The sequence below is a fragment of the Liolophura sinensis genome, chromosome 8, assembly GCF_032854445.1.
Source record: "Liolophura sinensis isolate JHLJ2023 chromosome 8, CUHK_Ljap_v2, whole genome shotgun sequence".
NCBI classification, from domain to species: Eukaryota; Metazoa; Mollusca; class Polyplacophora; order Chitonida; family Chitonidae; genus Liolophura; species Liolophura sinensis.
The window spans coordinates 57,744,376-57,766,409 of NC_088302.1; the positions used below are offsets into that span (position 1 = coordinate 57,744,376).

A 22,034-nucleotide genomic window follows, 5' to 3' on the forward strand; every position below is an offset into this window, starting at 1 on the left:
ACTAACAGGCCCCCACATACACACATGTACTGCTGTACTACTAACAGGCCCCCACATACATACATGTACTGCTGTACTACTAACAGGTCCCCACATACATACATGTACTGCTGTACTACTAACAGGCCCCCACATACACACATGTACTGCTATACTACTAACAGGTCCCCACATACACACATGTACTGCTGTACTTCTAACAGGCCTCCACATACATACATGTACTGCTGTACTACTAACAGGCCCCCACATACACACATGTACTGCTTTACTACTAACAGGCCCCCACATACACGCATGTACTGCTGTACTACTAACAGGTCCCCACATACATACATGTACTGCTGTACTACTAACAGGTCCCCACATACACACATGTACTGCTTTACTACTAACAGGCCCCCACATACATACATGTACTGCTGTACTACTACCAGGTCCCCACATACACACATGTACTGCTGTACTACTAACAGGCCCCCACATACACACGTACTGCGGTAGTGCTAACAGGCCCCCACATACACACATGTACTGCTGTACTACTAGCAGGCCCCCACATACACACATATAAAGTTGTACGACTAACAGCCCCCCACATACACACATGTACTGCTGTACTACAAACAGGCCCCCACATACACACATGTACTGCTGTACTACTAACAGGCCCCCACATACACACATGTACTGCTGTACTACTAACAGGCCTCCCATACATGTACTGCTGTACTACTAACAGGCCCCCACATACACACATATACTGCTGTACGACTAACAGGCCCACACATACATACATATAAAGTTGTACTACTAACAGGCCCCCACATACACACATGTACTGCTTTACTACTAACAGGTCCCCACATACACACATGTACTGCTGTACTTCTAACAGGCCTCCACATACATACATGTACTGCTTTACCACTAACAGGCCCCCACATACATGTACTGCTTTACTACTAACAGGGCCCCACATACATACATGTACTGCTGTACTACTAACAGGGCCCCACATACATGTACTGCTTTACTACTAACAGGGCCCCACATACATACATGTACTGCTGTACTACTAACAGGGCCCCACATACATGTACTGCTTTACTACTAACAGGGCCCCACATACATGTACTGCTGTACTACTAACAGGGCCCCACATACATGTACTGCTATACTACTAACAGGGCCCCCATACATGTACTGCTGTACTACTAACAGGGCCCCACATACATGTACTGCTGTACTACTAACAGGCCCTCACTGCATTGTGAACTTTTTATACACGCTTAAGTGCGACTGGTCAGTTACGTGTGAGTAAACCTTTAATGTCCAACCATTTTCACTGCATGGATGGACTGGCTGAATTGTCTCGAAATCTCCTACCCACTACCATTATTTTCAAAACAACACTATTCAAAAACAATGCACCAGATACTGGTTTGAATGTATACATACCATTACAAACACCATCTTTAACCCTAATAGAGTAATTATTACAACTAAAACAGCAAAATGTTTGCAGGAACCATGTTGATCCATATATTTATATCTTTTCATCAAGAGAAGAAGAGTTGTTGCTACTCACTTCCTGTCACTCGAGGATTTGTTGGTATCCACTGATCTCGCTGTATTTTTCGGTGACACATCTTTCTTGGATGCTGAAGAGGTTGATCTTGGTTGACCTTTATCACTAGGAGAGGTGACTTCAAATAATCCATTCATGTAATCCATGGCACTTCTCATTTCAAATGGTGGAGAGATGACTTGTGATAGGCTGGAATCATCGATCTGACCAGCCAATAGCTTGGCATGCCGATCACACTCCTCCTCTTCTCGCGACTTTTCCCGCCGATGGATGATTGCTAACGTTTCTGGTCGAGCAGCGTTCATTTCCTCTCGTGGACTCGGCTTGGGAGCACTGTTGGTACACGTCCTCAATGGACTGGCAGCAAAATTGTCTACCGAGATTCTTTTCACATTTTTACCAATGATAGCACTGTTATTGGTTACAGACACAGGGCTGCTGGTACTATTGACTGATGATGACCCAACTCTCTTGTCACTTATTGCTGATTCTACGTGACGAGGGTCTTTGCATCGACCTCTGCTATCACTGACTGGGGATTCCACATGACTCTGGTCTTTGTAATATCGACCTCTACTATCACTGACTGGGGATTCCACATGACTCTGGGCTTTGTAATATCGACCTCTGCTATCACTGACTGGGGATTCCACATGACTCTGGGCTTTGTAGTATCGACCTCTGCTATCACTGACTGGGGATTCCACATGACTCTGGTCTTTGTAATATCGACCTCTACTGTCACTGACTGGGGATTCCACACGTTTTGAATCGTTGTATTGATATCTGCTATTGTTAACTGGAGATTCCACACGGCTTTGTTCTTTAGGCCGTCGCCCATTATGAGTTGTGGGAGATCCCACCCGATTTGGCTCTCTGGGAGCAGAGTTTGAGAGGTTTTCACTGGACCTGTTTACAGCTTTGGTTTTAGAGACACTGTCTTGAGTCCCTGCTGGCGATGGTACATTAGCACTGGTATTCAGCCTTTCAGAACACTTTGAACGTTCAAAATTGGACACTCTCTCCCTGACTGAAGGGGAAGAAGTGTCAACATCTCCATTGGTCAGACTCTCCCTGGACGTGGTTGCCCGCGAGGAAATGCACGTTACTGTTGTGTTGAAGGACGAGCTGACCTTGACAGAGGCTGCCTGAAAGTTGTCCGATGCCCTTCTCTGGGGCGTAACACGAGGCAATGTGTTAACAGGTGACACTTCCCCCGAGGCGGGACCTTGGGCATGAAGCCAGCGACTGCTGCGGGCGTCAGGTGGTGGGGTCCCTGTGGGACTGGACGCCTGATACGGCAAGGACTGGACACTCCTCCATGCCCGCTCTCCCAGCTTCTTTGACTGGCCATGCCCATCCGAGCTGCTCTCAGAGCCTGTGGGTTCATGAAAGGGACCAGATGAAGACCTCTGATAAGAGCCAAAAGGCCTGGCCCCAGATCTGTTGTTCTTGTGAGACCCATAGGATCCCTCTGGATACCTGCAACAACAACAACACCACTCAGGATTACTCTGTGCCACTTAGTACACCAAAGTAGGAGACCAGAGCATTCTAGTCGCTGCTCTGATCTTTACACTGGCCACTTACCATGTCTTCAAGTTGATGCCATGTGAAGGCTTACCATGTGAAGGAATGCCATGTGAAGGTTACCATGTGAAGGGATGCCATGTCAAGGCTTACCATGTGAAGGGATGCCATATGAAGGTTTACCTTGTGAAGGTTGCCATGTGAAGGTTTACCATGTGAAGGGTTGCCATGTGAAGGGATGCGATGTGAAGGGATGCCATGTGAAGGCTTACCGTGTGAAGGGATGTCATGTGAAGGCTTACCGTGTGAAGGTTGCCATGTGAAGGCTTACCATGTGAAGGGATGCCATATGAAGGTTTACCGTGTGAAGGTTGCCATGTGAAGGTTTACCGTGTGAAGGGATGCCATGTGAAGGCTTACTGTGTGAGGGGATGCCATGTGAAGGCTTACCGTGTGAAGGTTGCCACGTGAAGGCTTACCATGTGAAGGGACGTCGTGTGAAGGCTTACCATGTGAAGGGATACCGTACATTTATTTATTTATTTCATTGGTGTTTTACACCGTACTCAAGAATATTTCACTTATACGACAGCGGCCAGCGACCGGATACCGTACATAAAAGGAAGCCAAATTAAGGCTTATCACATGAAGGGATGCCATGTGAAGGTTTACCATGTGAAGGGATGCCATGTGAAGGCTTACCACATGAAGGGATGCCATGTGAAGGTTTACCATGTGAAGGGATGCCATGTCAAGGCTTACCATGTGAAGGGATACCGTACATAAAAGGAAGCCAAATTAAGACTTACCACATGAAGGGATGCCATGTGAAGGTTTACCACATGAAGGGATACCGTACATAAAAGGAAGCCAAATTAAGGCTTACCACATGAAGGGATGCCATGTGAAGGCTTACCACATGATGGGATGCCATGTGAAGGTTTACCATGTGAAGGGAAAATGAAGGCTTACCATATGAAGGGATGCCAAGTGAAGGTTTACCATGTGAAGGGATGCCATGTGAAGGCTTACCACATGAAGGGATGACATGTGAAGGTTTACCGTGTGAAGGGATGCCAAGTGAAGGTTTACCGTGTGCAGGGATGCCATGTGAAGGCTTATCATGTGAAGGGATACCGTACATTAAAAGAAGCCAAATGAAGGCTTACCACGTGAAGGGATGCCATGTAAAGGCTTACCACATGAAGGGGTCCCATGAAAGGCTTACCACATGAAGGGATGCCATGTAAAGGCTTATCAAATGAAGGGGTGACATGTGAAGGTTTACCACATGAAAGCTTACAATGTGAAGGCTTATAACTTGAAGGGATACTCTACATGAAAGGATACTATGTGGAGGGATGTCATGTGAAGGGATACCACATATGAAGGATATCTGGTGGAGGTTTAAAACATGAAGGAATACCATATATGAAGGATACCTGGTGGAGGCTTAAAACATGAAGGAATACCATATATGAAGGATACCTGATGGAGGCTAAACACATGAAGGATACCCAATGGAGCCTTAAAACAGGAAGGGATACCATATATGAAGGATACCTGATGGAGGCTAAAAACATGAAGGATACCTGATAGAGCCTTAAAACAGGAAGGGATACCATATATGAAGGATACCTGATGGAGGCTAAAAACATGAAGGATACCTGATAATAGTCCCCATCTAATCACATCTACAAGATAAATAGCAGTTAGATACACATCATTCCGATAAAATAACATCGCTCAAGCAATGCCTTGCCTTGACATGCTAGAATGAACCACTGAAGATACAATTAAATATCAGTTTGAAACACAAGATTTAAAAAATGACATTTTGCCAACAGAATGGCCACCAGAATGTTTGATATAGGAACTTACACAAGCACGTGCTATGAGCACATTATCTTCACTTCACATGGGCAAGGTCGGGGGGACCATTATCTTCACTTCACATGGGCGAGAGGGGGACAATTATCTTCACTTTACATGGGCGAGAGGGGGACCATTATCTTCACTTCACATGGGTGAAACGGGGACAATTATCTTCACTTCACATGGGCGAGAGGGGGACAATTATCTTCACTTCACACTGGCGAGAGGGGGACCATTATCTTCCCTTCGCATGGGCGAGAGAGGGACAATTATCTTCACTTCACACAGGCAAGAGGGGGACCATTATCTGCACTTCACACAGACGAGAGGGGGACAATTATCTTCACTTCACATGGGCGAGAGGGGGAAAATTATCTTCACTTCACATGGGCAAGAGGGGGAAAATTATCTTCACTTCACAAGGGTGAGAAGGGGACCATTATCTGTACTTCACATGGGTGAGAGGGGACCATTATCTTTACTTCACATCGGCGAGAAGGGACCATTATCTTTACTTCACATGGGTGAGAGAGGGGCAATTATCTTCACTTCACATGGGTGAGAGGGGGACCATTATCTTTACTTTACATGGGTGAGAGAGGGACAATTATCTTCCCTTCACATGGGTGAGAGGGGGACCATTATCTTTACTTCACATAGGCGACAGGGGGACCATTATCTTCACTTCACATGGGCGAGAGGGGGACAATTATCTTCACTTCACACAATTATCTTCACTTCACATGGGCGAGAGAGGGACAATTATCTTTACTTCACATGGGTGAGAGAGGGACAATTATCTTCCCTTCACATGGGTGAGAAGGGGACCATTATCTTTACTTTACATGGGTGAGAGAGGGACAATTATCTTCCCTTCACATGGGTGAGAGGGGGACCATTATCTTTACTCCACATGGGTGAGAGAGGGACAATTATCTTCCCTTCACATGGGTGACAGGGGGACCATTATCTTTACTTCACATGGGCGAGAGGGGGACAATTATCTTCACTTCACATGGGCGAGAGGGGGACAATTATCTTCACTTTACATGGGCGAGAGGGGGACCATTATCTTTACTTTACATGGGTGAGAGAGGGACAATTATCTTCCCTTCACATGGGCGAGAGGGGGACCATTATCTTTACTTAACATGGGTGAGAGAGGGACAATTATCTTCCCTTCACATGGGTGAGAGGGGGACCATTATCTGCACTTCACATGGGTGAGAGAGGGACAATTATCTTTACTTCATATGGGTGAGATGGGGACCATTATCTTTACTTCACATGGGTGAGAGGGGGACCAGTATCTTCACTTCACATGGGTGAGAGGGGGACCATTATCTTCACTTCACATGGGTGAGAGGGGGACCATTATCTTCACTTCACACAGGCGAGAGGGGGACCATTATCTTTACTTCACATGGGCGAGAGGGGGACCATTATCTTTACTTCACATGGGTGAGAGAGGGACAATTATCTTCCCTTCACATGGGTGAGAGAGGGACAATTATCTTCCCTTCACATGGGTGAGAGAGAGACAATTATCTTCCCTTCACACAGGTGAGAGGGGGACCATTATCTTTACTTCACATGGGCGAGAGGGGGAAAATTATCTTCACTTCACTTCACATGGGCAAGAGGGGGAAAATTATCTTCACTTCACAAGGGCGAGAAGGGGACCATTTTTTTTCTGAATCCCTGAAAACCTTCCAGATCCCGCATTTCATTAAGTGTAGTCTGTCATTATTCTTATAGCTTCTCAGTTTCCAGTGAACACCTTTCGGGAGATAGCAGAGTGTTCAAAGTGAACATGAAGGGTGTTGTGTGGTTTTGCCCCACTATATGTAGCCCAGGTGATGTATGCTCCACAGTCTGACAGCATAAGGAAGTATGGTGTAAAACACATACAAGATGACTGGATGAGCAGTGGGGTTTGGGGGGACTGTTGTACTCTGACCAGATATCACCCACAAACTGACAACTTCATGCACATATTACGCCACACAATCATCAAACAAAGACAGTAAAACTGCCTTAACAGTTCTTTTGGAAGGTGCTATCTTTGAGGAAATCTCCTGTTCACTGGAGGATATTTTGGCCAGGGACAACATAGACATCAATAGCTAAGACTGTAAATGTGAAATATAACTGGCCAATTTTGTAACATACATGTATCAGTCAAACTGTGACTTGTAAACTGCTGTTCCAGTCTGTGCTGCCCACAATTTATGACAAACCATTTACTGCTTTTAGTATTTTTAGACAAGGCTGTTTTTCCACTCATACTCTGGAACCATATCCTTGCACCATGGGTCAACTTCAATGTGAACTGGCTGCTAACATTCAGTTCCACTATGTGGTTTTCCACTAATGGCTAGGTTTGCTCAGTTCCCCCACATTCATTTGTGTTCACAAGCTGAACAATGAACACATCTGCAGGAACACAGATGTACTGCAAGGCTTTCTACTGATGGCTAGATTTGCCCAGTTCCCCCACATTCACCTGTATTCACAAGCTGAACAATGAACACATCTGCAGGAACACAGATGTACTGCAAGGCTTTCTACTGATGGCTAGATTTGCACAGTTCCCCCACATTCATCTGTATTCACAAGCTGAACAATGAACACATCTGCAGGAACATAGATGTACTGCGAGGCTTTCTACTGATGGCTAGCTTTGCACAGTTCCCCCACATTCATCTGTATTCACAAGCTGAACAATGAACACATCTGCAGGAGCATAGATGTACTGTGAGGTTTTCTACTGATGGCTAGATTTGCCCAGTTCCCCCACATTCACCTGTATTCACAAGCTGAACAATGAACACATCTGCAGGAGCATAGATGTACTACGAGGCTTTCTACTGATGGCTAGATTTGCCCAGTTCCCCCACATTCATCTGTATTCACAAGCTGAACAATGAACACATCAGCAGGAACACAGATGTACTGCGAGGTTTTCTACTGATGGCTAGATTTGCCCAGTTCCCCCACATTCATCTGTATTCACAAGCTGAACAATGAACACATCTGCAGGAACACAGATGTACTGCGAGGCTTTCTACTGATGGCTAGATTTGCCCAGTTCCCCCACATTCATCTGTATTCACAAGCTGAACAATGAACAGATCTGCAGGAGCATAGATGTACTACGAGGCTTTGTACTGATGGCTAGATTTGCCCAGTTCCCCCACATTCATCTGTATTCACAAGCTGAACAATGAACACATCAGCAGGAACACAGATGTACTGTGAGGCTTTCTACTGATGGCTAGATTTGCCCAGTTCCCCCACATTCATCTGTATTCACAAGCTGAACAATGAACACATCTGCAGGAACACAGATGTACTGCGAGGCTTTCTACTGATGGCTAGATTTGCTCAGTTTCCCCCACATTCATCTGTATTCACAAGCTGAACAATGAACACATCTGCAGGAACACAGATGTACTGCGAGGCTTTCTACTGATGGCTAGATTTGCCCAGTTCCCCCACATTCACCTGTATTCACAAGCTGAACAATGAACACATCTGCAGGAACACAGATGTACTGCGAGGCTTTCTACTGATGGCTAGATTTGCTCAGTTCCCCCACATTCATCTGTATTCACAAGCTGAACAATGAACACATCAGCAGGAACACAGATGTACTGCGAGGTTTTCTACTGATGGCTAGATTTGCCCAGTTCCCCCACATTCATCTGTATTCACAAGCTGAACAATGAACACATCTGCAGGAACACAGATGTACTGCGAGGCTTTCTACTGATGGCTAGATTTGCCCAGTTCCCCCACATTCATCTGTATTCACAAGCTGAACAATGAACAGATCTGCAGGAGCATAGATGTACTACGAGGCTTTGTACTGATGGCTAGATTTGCCCAGTTCCCCCACATTCATCTGTATTCACAAGCTGAACAATGAACACATCAGCAGGAACACAGATGTACTGCGAGGTTTTCTACTGATGGCTAGATTTGCTCAGTTCCCCCACATTCATCTGTATTCACAAGCTGAACAATGAACACATCTGCAGGAACACAGATGTACTGCGAGGCTTTCTACTGATGGCTAGATTTGCACAGTTCCCCCACATTCACCTGTATTCACAAGCTGAACAATGAACACATCTGCAGGGACAAAGATGTACTGTGAGGCTTTCTACTGATGGCTAGATTTGCCCAGTTCCCCCACATTCACCTGTATTCACAAGCTGAACAATGAACAACTCTGCAGGAACACAGATGTACTGTGAGGCTTTCTACTGATGGCTAGATTTGCTCAGTTTCCCCCACATTCACCTGTATTCACAAGCTGAACAATGAACACATCTGCAGGAACACAGATGTACTGCGAGGCTTTCTACTGATGGCTAGATTTGCCCAGTTCCCCCACATTCACCTGTATTCACAAGCTGAACAATGAACACATCTGCAGGAACACAGATGTACTGCGAGGCTTTCTACTGATGGCTAGATTTGCTCAGTTCTCCCACATTCATCTGTATTCACAAGCTGAACAATGAACACATCTGCAGGAACACAGATGTACTGCGAGGCTTTCTACTGATGGCTAGATTTGCCCAGTTCCCCCACATTCACCTGTATTCACAAGCTGAACAATGAACACATCTGCAGGAACACAGATGTACTGCGAGGCTTTCTACTGATGGCTAGATTTGCTCAGTTCCCCCACATTCACCTGTATTCACAAGCTGAACAATGAACAACTCTGCAGGAACACAGATGTACTGTGAGGCTTTCTACTGATGGCTAGATTTGCCCAGTTCCCCCACATTCACCTGTATTCACAAGCTGAACAATGAACACATCTGCAGGAACACAGATGTACTGCGAGGCTTTCTACTGATGGCTAGATTTGCCCAGTTCCCCCACATTCACCTGTATTCACAAGCTGAACAATGAACACATCTGCAGGAACACAGATGTACTGCGAGGCTTTCTACTGATGGCTAGATTTGCTCAGTTCCCCCACATTCATCTGTATTCACAAGCTGAACAATGAACACATCTGCAGGAACACAGATGTATACAAATTCCTGTCAGTGTGAGTTCTGATGAGCTCCAGTGGTAACAGTTCGGAACAGATGAAATCCAGACATGCATGTTCTGGCAAAGTGTACTTACTGCAAAGAGAAAAATTCATGAATGCCCAATTACAGTTGTCCATATGGGCATGGGTGGTTAGCTACCTGCGTGAGAAGTGCGCATTAGTTTGGCAGCACTCCTACATTACAGATGGACTGGGAATGAAATTGGTCAGTCTCAAGCAGAGATGGAATTGAAAAGTGTAGTGGAGAGAGAACCAAAGAACAAACTCAGCACACAACTTCTGTCAGTCCCATTTGTTTTTCCAGTGATATCTGTCAGTTTCCTCACCAGAAAAATATCTCTCAATTTAGCTTTCCTAAAGAGCAGCTTCCCTCCCTGTAGGCAGTTATAAATATTCCACTAGAGTGCTGTTTACTGGTGTAGATAATGCCTGGAGGGAAGCGTTTAGGAGGGTGGGTGTTGTAACAGTCACTGGGGTTCTTGTCACAACATTCTTCGACCTGACTTACAACTGTACCACAACCGTACCAGCATTTACAGGTTTGGCTGAGCAGGACTAGTCGAACCCGCACACAAATTTGTCAGCCTCCCTAATACTGGGATACACAAGTATCAGTCAGAAGAAACTAGAGTGATTGATAGCCTTCCAACAGTTCCTCAGTGGAGAGTAAATATCACCTAAGCTAGATGCCATAACCTACACGTCAATTTTTACATTGAAGATCTCTTAATTTCTACCTTTACTCAGATGAACTCTCAATTTTTACATTCTTTCAGATGAACTCTCAATTTCTACCTTCACCCAGATGAACTCTCAATTTCTACCTTCACCCATATGAACTCTCATTTTCTACATTTACTCAGATGAACTCTCAATTTCTACATTTACTCAGATGAACTCTCATTTTCTACATTTACTCAGATGAACTCTCAATTTCTACATTTACTCAGATAAACTCTCAATTTCTACATTTACTCAGATGAACTCTCAATTTCTACATTTACTCAGATGAACTGTCGATTTTAATCTTTATTCAGATGAACTCACAGGAAATGAACAGTATTCCTGCAGGAAGAATGAAAAAAAAAAACAAAAAAAGAAAAAACAACAACATGTGAAAAAGACTGCTAGCACACTTTTGCAATTCTTCTGAGCTATTAATGGGTTTTGGCATTGCCAGAAAATGTTAGGAGTGTCTTCCAAGTGGAATAAATATAGCATGGTAACAAATCCATGCTCAAAGCAGAATGTTCTCTGAAGTGAATCAGAAATGTGTAATAAGCTAAAATCGACTCTGTCCTCATCAGGATGAATCAACATCATCTGACAATTTCTGTCTCTGTGAATTCAAAAGCCAGAGCAGACTAAATGCCAATAGGCTCTAGAGGAGACATCATACATGAGCTTTTAAGAGTTGTAAGCGGATGTGCTATTTTCAGACCATTCACAGAAAATGGCCAACCGTCAGCAGTAAGTACATTTACACATCTATTACCATAGCCATTCCAAATGACACGTCCAGAGGATACACAGAATGTGTTATGGGGATATTTTCAGCCTGAATCAACATTCACTCAGTATGACTACATAATACAACAGGCAGCTGTCTAGATTACATTACTGGTTACAGAAACTGTTACAATATCACTATACTCAAGACATTTTCAGAGGTTCTACTTCACATTCCCAATGGTGACCAGTGTAAGTAAACAAACAGCCCTGGTCACTTGATCACCATGACTAGAGAGTTCCATCTGTGTATAGCCAGCTGGACATTGGTCAGCTACTCCAGGGTTAGCTAGTAAATATCAAACACCAGACTACATACATGTATATAAACATCTAGTGTCAATGTCAATGGAAGGTTAGCCATTAAGTCCTGGAGTAAGTGCTGTGTGAAACTGGTGTAATAATGTGGATTTCTCTTGATGTACTCAGTGCTCCAGTGTGAAGGGTCCTTAGCCACACAGCACAGCATGTTTATATATCATCTACCAATGTACTCTACTCACACAGAATTTCTGGACTCCAAACCTATTATACTAATCACCACATGTATCAACGTACCACTACAAGTATTGCTTCTCTGCTTGCTGCTTTTGTGACAAAATTTGAACAAAATAAAAAATCTGTGAGAAAGTAGCAGAAGTGATGTCAGCAATGAAGATCAGTACAGAATTACTTTTGACTAATAAACCAAGCACACATACTCTGTGTGCTGTTTCTTCATAACATCTTTCAATAAACGTATAAATATGTGACCTTGCGGCAGCTGTACGGCACATGCACAAAAATGCACAATGTTATACATATGTACAAGGTATATTGAATGATGAGCCAGGCCAGCAGTGGCATCGAAATGGACCTGACGCAGCTGCCAACCTGCAGGACTGAATGTAACATGGCTAGCACAGGCTATATACCACAGCACGGCAGTGTCCCAATCATGGAAACTGAAGACTTATTTCATGACAAACACTCAATGCACTCTCACAAATAAACATGGCACCACATGGTGTAGAATCTGAAATCTATTCAGTACATGGTTTGCCGTACTGCATGGTAATATTGCATTTTGCATAAATGATCAAGTCTGAAGTGAGTACCTGATATCAAAGCCTTGTACAAACCAATCATTTATCTCAGAAAAACCCATCAATACATGTATATATTGAGCATCATCCTTGTTTTGAATAAGTCTGTAAGAACCTAACACTGTACTGTTTACTGTACACTGATTGTGCATGGATTTCCTGTCATTTCTGACAAAATGCAGGCAGAGACTTATAAATATGTTCAGGCTTAGAAATACACAGAATAATTTAGAATGTAGAAACCAAAGTACAGCTACATGTACCTGGATAATATGTTTTCTCCGTGATTTATTAATGAAAATATTATTTTTTCTGAAATTGGAGATGGCTGCAGGAAGTGAAGAAACAAAAATAGAGCTGGAGAGGAGATATTCTGTATGTCAGGTTAAAAGCAGTGAAAAAACAGCAGAACCTGTGGAAATGCAAGGTTACTCAGAGTTGCCAAGCTTGCCAAGATAAGATCCCAGTGGAACGCCAGAAAATAGGAGGAGCTTCATACCAGAGTGATTCTCACAGTTCCTACACGTTACTGAAATCGCCACATATATTTTCAATTACAGACTCATTCATTCATCTTCATTCATCTTTCTCTCCTCTGGGATACGGCTTTACATAATATGCAAAGAATGTATGCAGGAACATGTGTTATGGCTGTTTTGAAAATAGAAATACAGCAATCTGACATGTGCACCAATCTCCGCAATCACCCATACAATCAATTCCTTTTAAAACTAATACTTAGCACTTTCATCACCTTTTGCAGAATCTTGCAAGATAAGGGTAAATTTGGTATCTAAAACGATCCTACAACTAGGTCCATACATAATATTTGCACAAAAAACCCCTCTCAAAATGATACATTTGGTGGCTACATACAAAGACAACAATACGCTTCCTGACAACAACCCCCACCACCCCCTTCCCCCCAACCCACCTAACATCTCACCTGATCCTCCAGCGCCGACATGTAAACATCACCATTTATATCCTCCACTTCTCAAACAAGCAGCAATCAAAACACACAGATATCACACAGAAAGTGTCACGAAATGAAATCCTCTACCAAAGTTTCTCTTCACTTCTCAGCCTGCCAATGAATTAAGTTCCTACTTGGGTCAGCTCAGCTTCAATTCTGGCTCACAGTAGTGTCCTCACCCACATAGTGAAGAAAGAAATGCTTAGCCCAAAGGTCCCTGTAGTTCAATGTGTATATGAAGAGTGCCCTGGCTGTGTGTTATAGTCAGGAAAACAGACTGTAGTGAAGTATTAGCTGAGTGCATGTCACACCGACTGATGAGAACTGATGTGGTGAGCAGTGATATCAGCAGGAGCTTCAGAAGCCACAACGGAGAACTGCAGCATGAAATTGGCACATCCAGAAATGAGCAACTTTGTTAGATGGCTACCCATATATTTGTCAATGTTTTCCACCTCCCAGCAAGAGGAAGACACAGATGACACGTAGCTGAGAACTGCCAGATCAATGTATATCCAGTAATCCGGAGTACATCAATAAGTCAATTACTGCAGCACACCTGAGGGAGGGCACACCTGAGTATCCTACAGGGTAGAGCCAGGGAGACAGGCAACAGATGGTCAGGTGAGAGAGACCCAGAGAAAGCCGGCGGCTGGTAGGGGAGTCACTCCGGCTGTTCCCCTGTAGCCAATGTTCATGATCACATCTGCTTAGCCCAGCTACCAGTGACAGTATTTCACAACCCTAGATCTGCATAAATCAGCTGGTAACTGGATGCCAGGAGAATCTTGCCGGGCTTGTGGGATAAGGTATTGGGTAGTGAGGGGTAGTCTGGGGTAGGTAAACTCATCACTCACTCTCAGAGCTGGCTGCTGACCTGGCCAGGCTAACAAGGAAGCCTTAATAACTGTCTCACCTGGCCTAATCAAAGTACAGTTCCTGACACAGTTCTTGTATAGGTGAGATGTTGGGAGATGGATGGGCTCGCGAGAATCTGAGACTAGTCTGATGTTAAGAACTTAACGATGTAGTTCCTTTCTCACCCCACAGAGACTGTCAGAGACATCTACCATTAGCAAATGGTATATAGGTAAATACAAGCCTCATAAGATGTGCATAAGATGCGGATGGGGGTACTACTACTATCCTTGTGCTACAGCCCCTGTCCCACAGAGGACAGCCCCACTGCCCTCCAGAGTAAACAGTAGCAGGCTGGTTGCCTAGGGTGAGTCCACTGACTGTTGTGGGGGGTGGGTGGTCCCAGGCTAATCAGTCTTCACTAGCCATGCAGGTAGACTGAGGTGTGAGAGAACATGCACACTGGATGCTGTGGCTGTGTACACAAAGGCTTACCTTAAATGCTAGTCTTTGGCCTACTAGGGGACAGGAAGGGGAGCCACAGAAGGATGCGGGGAAGCGGAACCAGAGAATGATGTGGGTAAGGGGAGAGAGAGCCAGAGAAGGATGGGGGGAAGGGGAGCAGGAGAAGAATGCAGGGAAGGGGAGCCAGAGAAGGATGCAGGGAAGGGGAGCAAGAGAAGGATGCCGGGAAGGGGAGCAAGAGAAGGAATGTGGCTGTGTGTTCATCATTCCAACAACAACCATTCCTCTTTATTCACCAACTCATTGGGTTCTCTACCAAAATGTGTTTCTAATATTGTCCATATTTACTTTAGGCCACTTGTGTGGTTTAAATATGCAAGAGCACAAAATACTTTTGAGGGCTGAGGATGGCCATGGGTAAGGGAGGGGCTGAGGATGGCCATGGGTAAGAGAGGGGTTGAGAATGACCATGGGTAAGGAAAGGGCTGATTATGACCATGGGTAAGGAAGGGACTGAGGATGGCCATGGGTAAGGGAGGTGCTGAGGATGGCCATGGGTAAGGGAGGGGCTGAGGATGTATGTACTCGTAAAGGCAGTAAGGCACTGGTAGATGTAGGAATTATCCCCATCATAACAGGATGTAGGAGTTATCCCCATCACAGCACAGCAGTAAGAGCACTGGCAGATGTAGGAGTTATTCCTCATCATAACATAGAAATAAGGCACTGGCAGATGTAGGAGTTATGCCTATCATAACACAGCAGTAAGGCACTGGCAGATGTAGAAGTTATCCCCATCATAACACAGCAGTAAGGTACTGGCAGATGTAGGAATTATCTTCATCATAACACAGCAGTAAGGTACTGGTCGATGTAGGAATTATCTTCATCATAACACAGCAGTAAGGTACTGGTAGATGTAGGAATTATCTTCATCATAACACAGCAGTAAGGTACTGGCAGATGTAGGAATTATCTTCATCATAACACTGCAGTATGGTACTGGTTGATGTAGGAGTTATCCCCATCATAACACAGCAGTAAGGTACTGGCAGATGTAGGAATTATCCCCATCATAACACAGCAGTAAGGCACTGGTAGATGTAGGAACTATCTTCACCATAACACTGCAGTAAGGTACTGGCAGATATAGAAGTTATCTTCATCATAACACAGCAGTAAGGTACTGGTCGATGTAGGAATTATCCCCATCATAACACTGCGGTAAGGTACTGGTAGATGTAGGAATTATCTTCATCATAACACAGCAGTAAGGTACTGGCAGATGTAGGAATTATCTTCATCATAACACTGCAGTAAGGTACTGGTCGATGTAGGAATTATCTTCATCATAACACAGCAGTAAGGTACTGGCAGATGTAGGAATTATCTTCATCATAACACTGCAGTAAGGTACTGGTCGATGTAGGAATTATCTTCATCATAACACAGCAGTAAGGTACTGGTAGATGTAGGAGTTATCCCCATCATAACACAGCAGTAAGGCACTGGCAGATGTACGAGTTATCTTCATCATAACACAGCAGTAAGGTACTGGTCGATGTAGGAATTATCCCCATCATAACACTGCAGTAAGGCACTGGTAGATGTAGGAATTATCTTCATCATAACACTGCAGTAAGGCACTGGCAGATGTAGGAATTATCTTCATCATAACACAGCAGTAAGGCACTGGCAGATGTAGGAATTATCTTCATCATAACACAGCAGTAAGGTACTGGGAGATGTAGGAATTATCTTCATCATAACACTGCAGTAAGGTACTGGTAGATGTAGGAATTATCCCCATCATAACACAGCAGTAAGGCACTGGCAGATGTAGGAATTATCTTCATCATAACACAGCAGTAAAACCACTGGTAGATCTAGGAATTATCTTCATCATAACACAGCAGTAAAACCACTGGTAGATGTAGGAATTATCCCCATCATAACACAGCAGTAAGGTACTGGTCGATGTAGGAATTATCCCCATCATAAAACAGCAGTAAGGCACTGGTAGGTGTAGGAATTATCTTCATCATAACACAGCAGTAAGGCACTGGTAGATGTAGGAATTATCCCCATCATAACACAGCAGTAAGGCACTGGCAGATAAAGGAATTATCTTCATCATAACACAGCAGTAAGGTACTGGTAGATGTAGGAGTTATCCCCATCATAACACTGCAGTAAGGTACTAGTAGATGTAGGAATTATCTTCATCATTAAACAGCAGTAAGGCACTGGTAGGTGTAGGAATTATCTTCATCATAACACAGCAGTAAGGCACTGGTAGATGTAGGAATTATCCCCATCATAACACAGCAGTAAGGCACTGGCAGATAAAGGAATTATCTTCATCATAACACTGCAGTAAGGTACTGGTAGATGTAGGAGTTATCCCCATCATAACACAGCAGTAAGGTACTGGTAGATGTAGGAGTTATCCCCATCATAACACAGCAGTAAGGTACTGGTAGATGTAGGAATTATCTTCATCATTAAACAGCAGTAAGGTACTGGTAGATGTAGGAACTATCCCCATCATAACACAGCAGTTAGGCACTGGTAGATGTAGGAATTATCTTCATCATAACACTGCAGTAAGGTACTGGTAGATGTAGGAGTTATCCCCATCATAACACAGCAGTAAGGTACTGGTAGATGTAGGAATTATCTTCATCATTAAACAGCAGTAAGGTACTGGTAGATGTAGGAACTATCCCCATCATAACACAGCAGTTAGGCACTGGTAGATGTAGAAATTATCCCCATCATAACACAGCAGTAAGGCACTGGCAGATAAAGGAATTATCTTCATCATAACACAGCAGTAAGGTACTGGTAGATGTAGGAGTTATCCCCATCATAACACAGCAGTAAGGTACTGGTAGATGTAGGAGTTATCCCCATCATAACACAGCAGTAAGGTACTGGTAGATGTAGGAGTTATCCCCATCATAACACAGCAGTAAGGTACTGGTAGATGTAGGAATTATCTTCATCATTAAACAGCAGTAAGGTACTGGTAGATGTAGGAACTATCCCCATCATAACACAGCAGTAAGGTACTGGTAGATGTAGAAATTATCCCCATCATAACACAGCAGTAAGGCACTGGCAGATGTAGAAATTATCCCCATCATAACACAGCAGTAAGGTACTGGTAGATGTAGGAACTATCCCCATCATAACACAGCAGTTACGCACTGGTAGATGTAGAAATTATCCCCATCATAACACAGCAGTAAGGTACTGGTAGATGTAGGAACTATCCCCATCATAACACAGCAGTTACGCACTGGTAGATGTAGAAATTATCCCCATCATAACACAGCAGTAAGGCACTGGTAGATGTAGGAATTATCCCCATCATAACACAGCAGTAAGGTACTGGTAGATGTAGGAACTATCCCCATCATAACACAGCAGTTACGCACTGGTAGATGTAGAAATTATCCCCATCATAACACAGCAGTAAGGTACTGGTAGATGTAGGAGTTATCCCCATCATAACACAGCAGTAAGGTACTGGTAGATGTAGGAGTTATCCCCATCATAACACAGCAGTTACGCACTGGTAGATGTAGAAATTATCCCCATCATAACACAGCAGTAAGGTACTGGTAGATGTAGGAATTATCCCCATCATAACACAGCAGTAAGGTACTGGCAGATGTAGAAATTATCCCCATCATAACACAGCAGTTAGGCACTGGTAGATGTAGAAATTATCCCCATCATAACACAGCAGTTAGGCACTGGTAGATGTAGAAATTATCCCCATCATTAAACAGCAGTAAGGTACTGGTAGATGTAGGAACTATCCCCATCATAACACAGCAGTTACGCACTGGTAGATGTAGGAACTATCCCCATCATAACACAGCAGTTAGGCACTGGTAGATGTAGAAATTATCCCCATCATAACACAGCAGTAAGAGGCACCAGTAGATGTATGTCAGTCATCTCTTTCTCTTGCTTACTTCTCTGTTACTGGATACGACTGGCCAATATGATGCCTCTTAACACTTTGTTAGTATTCTCCTGAGAGACTGATCACAGCCACATGGAGGGTGTGGGGTGAAGAGGGTGGGAGGCAGGCGGTCAGATAACTTCTTGTATCCAGGGTAGTCTGCAGGGGGTCCTTACTGATCACTTAACATATACTTAATTGATAGTCTGCCAACATTTTCTTTGCAATTAAATCCAGGAAAAAAAACTTATATATCAAAGTAACACTTCAAATTAGTGCAATGCTGCTATTAAAAAAATTAAAATTTTTTAACAGAATGTTGAAAGTTTTGTTAACTTTTGGACATAAGTTGTTTGGTATTAACTTTCCACTTTAGCTTGTTATTCAATCCATCCAGAAAGGTCCGGTTTTAAGCAGAATAACATAATATAATTTTATCCATACATTCTACCTTTTCAGATGTAAACAAAGATCACAAAATATTAATTTTGGTGCTGACACTTGCATTTTACCAGTAAGATTTTGTCCTACCAGCCAATGAAATCTCAGTTTTCTAAGATGAGAAGAATGCTCTGACTCCATCTAAATGAACAATTCAGTCAAGGATGAAAGTTCAGGTCAAATACAGTGATGTGTGATCGACATGTAAGATGCACCGCAAAGGGGAGATAACTCTACACCTCTATATGACAGTGCCATGGTAGTATCTGGTGCTGGTTTTACCAGCTGCCCTTGCATGGATTGTTTCTATAACTTGACATTAGTGATGAGCAGTGTAAACATTTTTATAAGATTTGATGTTAAAATCAGAACTGGTTCCTAAAATAGTTAAAACCTCAGTAATTCAAAGATGATATCTACTCCTGAGCCATAATTCTTCTAGTCTGGTCTTGATGAGTTAGGGTAGTTAGGTAAATGTTCAGGTTATAGCCATAGATCAACCTCGTTAACAAACTTCGTAAACAACACTGATATTTATTTGTGATCTGTTCATTTGTTTAGCTTGAAGCTGAAAATTTATTTAAGCCTATTTTTCTTACTGCTGTGATCAAACACAGAAGCACCCCATGGACCAGTCAGGTACCTGACAGGTAAGACAGGCGAGACAGGTGATACAGCTACAGGTACAGTTTATATAAAGCCTTCCTGCAATGTCACACTAAGACCCCACCGAACTAAACTAGATGAATATGGGTGCATGATTACAAGACTGAGTATGTCAGCATTACTCACCTCTGTCCATCAACTTCTTCCCCCTCTCCTTGGGAATCTGCCCTATTGTCTGTGGCCTCCCTGTCCTCCATGATGAAGCTCGGGGGTGGGGGCAGGTCTCCCTGGTCTCTCACCTCCTCCCCTGGAGTGGGGCGTGGTGGGGACGGAAGGGGTAGCTCCGGGCTGCTGTCTGGGGGAGTCACCGTGGTCAGAGAGTCACCTTCTTCCTCTATCCTCAGCTGGGTCAGGAATGAGGACGGACTCTCTCTTTTCTGTGAACGGTTGGTCTCGTACTGGGTAGGTGGTTGTACCACTGGTTCCCCTGATGGTTGTACCACTGGTCCCGCAGGTGGCTTGGTCTCGGAGGTGGGCGTCATGGCAGTTCCGCTGTTTTCCTGACCCTGTGGAATGGCTGTCGCTTCCTGAGGAACCATCGGCTGTGTGGCAACGGAATGGGAAATATAACTTGCAGGTTTGGAATTGATAAAGTTGATTCGTGCCGGGTTTGGCATCACATGTTCAGAAAGTCTTCGCCTGGCCTCTTGACGCAACTGGGCCACATAGGTGTCCTCTTTAGGCGAGTCAAAGCGTCCGTTGCCAGTGTCCCCATCCAACCTCCGCTGTGGGGTTTTGTCTAATCTGCCCTCTGTGCTGAACCGCCTCAGATTGTTCCCTGTATTCGCAGGAGGCTGCCCCTCATCAAACTTACGGTAGTTCCTGGGTGGAAGGGCAGGCGGGGCATCATCGTCCCCAGATTTAAAGGGTGCTGCAGGTACTGGGGGCTTGTAAGGCCTTGGAGCAAGGGCACTGAAATCACACCAAAACACAGTTTGATTATCACAGCGCAGATTGAACACTAAGCGTCTGGCACAGCTGTGGAACTGGGCAGTATGGCTGCTTTTGTAAGGATGCTATAAAATTCCTCAAAATGTTTAGAGTCACGGTCAACACTGGCTCACAATGCAAGACAAACTGAAATATTTCTGTCAATGCAAAACGGTGTTGACATGACTGAAATACAGCCTAGATTTCCTCAATGTCCTAACTAATACCAGATGACATTTCTTAGCCAGCCACTGGCATCTGATTGGGTGACCAGCTGTATCAACCCTGTCTCCCCTCCCCCCCTCCCCCACCTTAACCCTCTCATCCCAGCATTGGGTACACCCTGAGGTACATCAACATGTGTGAGATGAAGGATCCTAGTCAGTTATCTGTTCCACACTCCTTACAGCAAACAGATCAAAGATAAAACATGGCTGGCCACCTTAAATGTGTGGAATTTGTCATATCTGCTGTTATGGTATGTTTTTCAATAACCAGTTAATTGATGGGCATGAGAATATGTTGGGTTTACAACTAAATGGTCAATTGATGGGCATGAGAATATGTTGGGTTTACAACTAAATGGTTAATTGATGGGCATGAGAATATATTGGGTTTACAATTAAATGGTTAATTGATAGGCATGAGAATATGCTGGGTTTACAACTAAATGGTTAATTGATGGGCATGAGAATATGTTGGGTTTACAACTAAATGGTTAATTGATGGGCATGAGAATATGTTGGGTTTACAATTAAATGGTTAATTCATGGGCATGAGAATATGTTGGGTTTACAACTAAATGGTTAATTGATGGGCATGAGAATATATTGGGTTTACAACTAAATGGTTAATTGATGGGCATGAGAATATGTTGGGTTTACAATTAAATGGTTAATTCATGGGCATGAGAATATGTTGGGTTTACAATTAAATGGTTAATTCATGGGCATGAGAATATGTTGGGTTTACAATTAAATGGTTAATTCATGGGCATGAGAATATGTTGGGTGTACAACTAAATGGTTAATTGATGGGCATGAGAATAT

The 22,034-nt window shown here is 43.8% G+C and overlaps 1 protein-coding gene across 1 annotated transcript in view; it reads right to left on the reverse strand.

Annotated features, from left to right (window-relative positions):
- Positions 1 to 22,034, reverse strand: part of LOC135473007 (uncharacterized) — a 161,361-nt gene that overhangs the window by 11,537 nt on the left and 127,790 nt on the right. Inside the window, exons 6-7 of the mRNA XM_064752773.1 lie at positions 20,182 to 20,967; positions 1,592 to 3,073 (exon numbers count right to left, since the gene is read on the reverse strand). Coding sequence (XP_064608843.1) covers positions 1,592 to 3,073; positions 20,182 to 20,967 — 2,268 coding nt within the window. The remainder of the gene's footprint in view (positions 1 to 1,591; positions 3,074 to 20,181; positions 20,968 to 22,034) is intronic.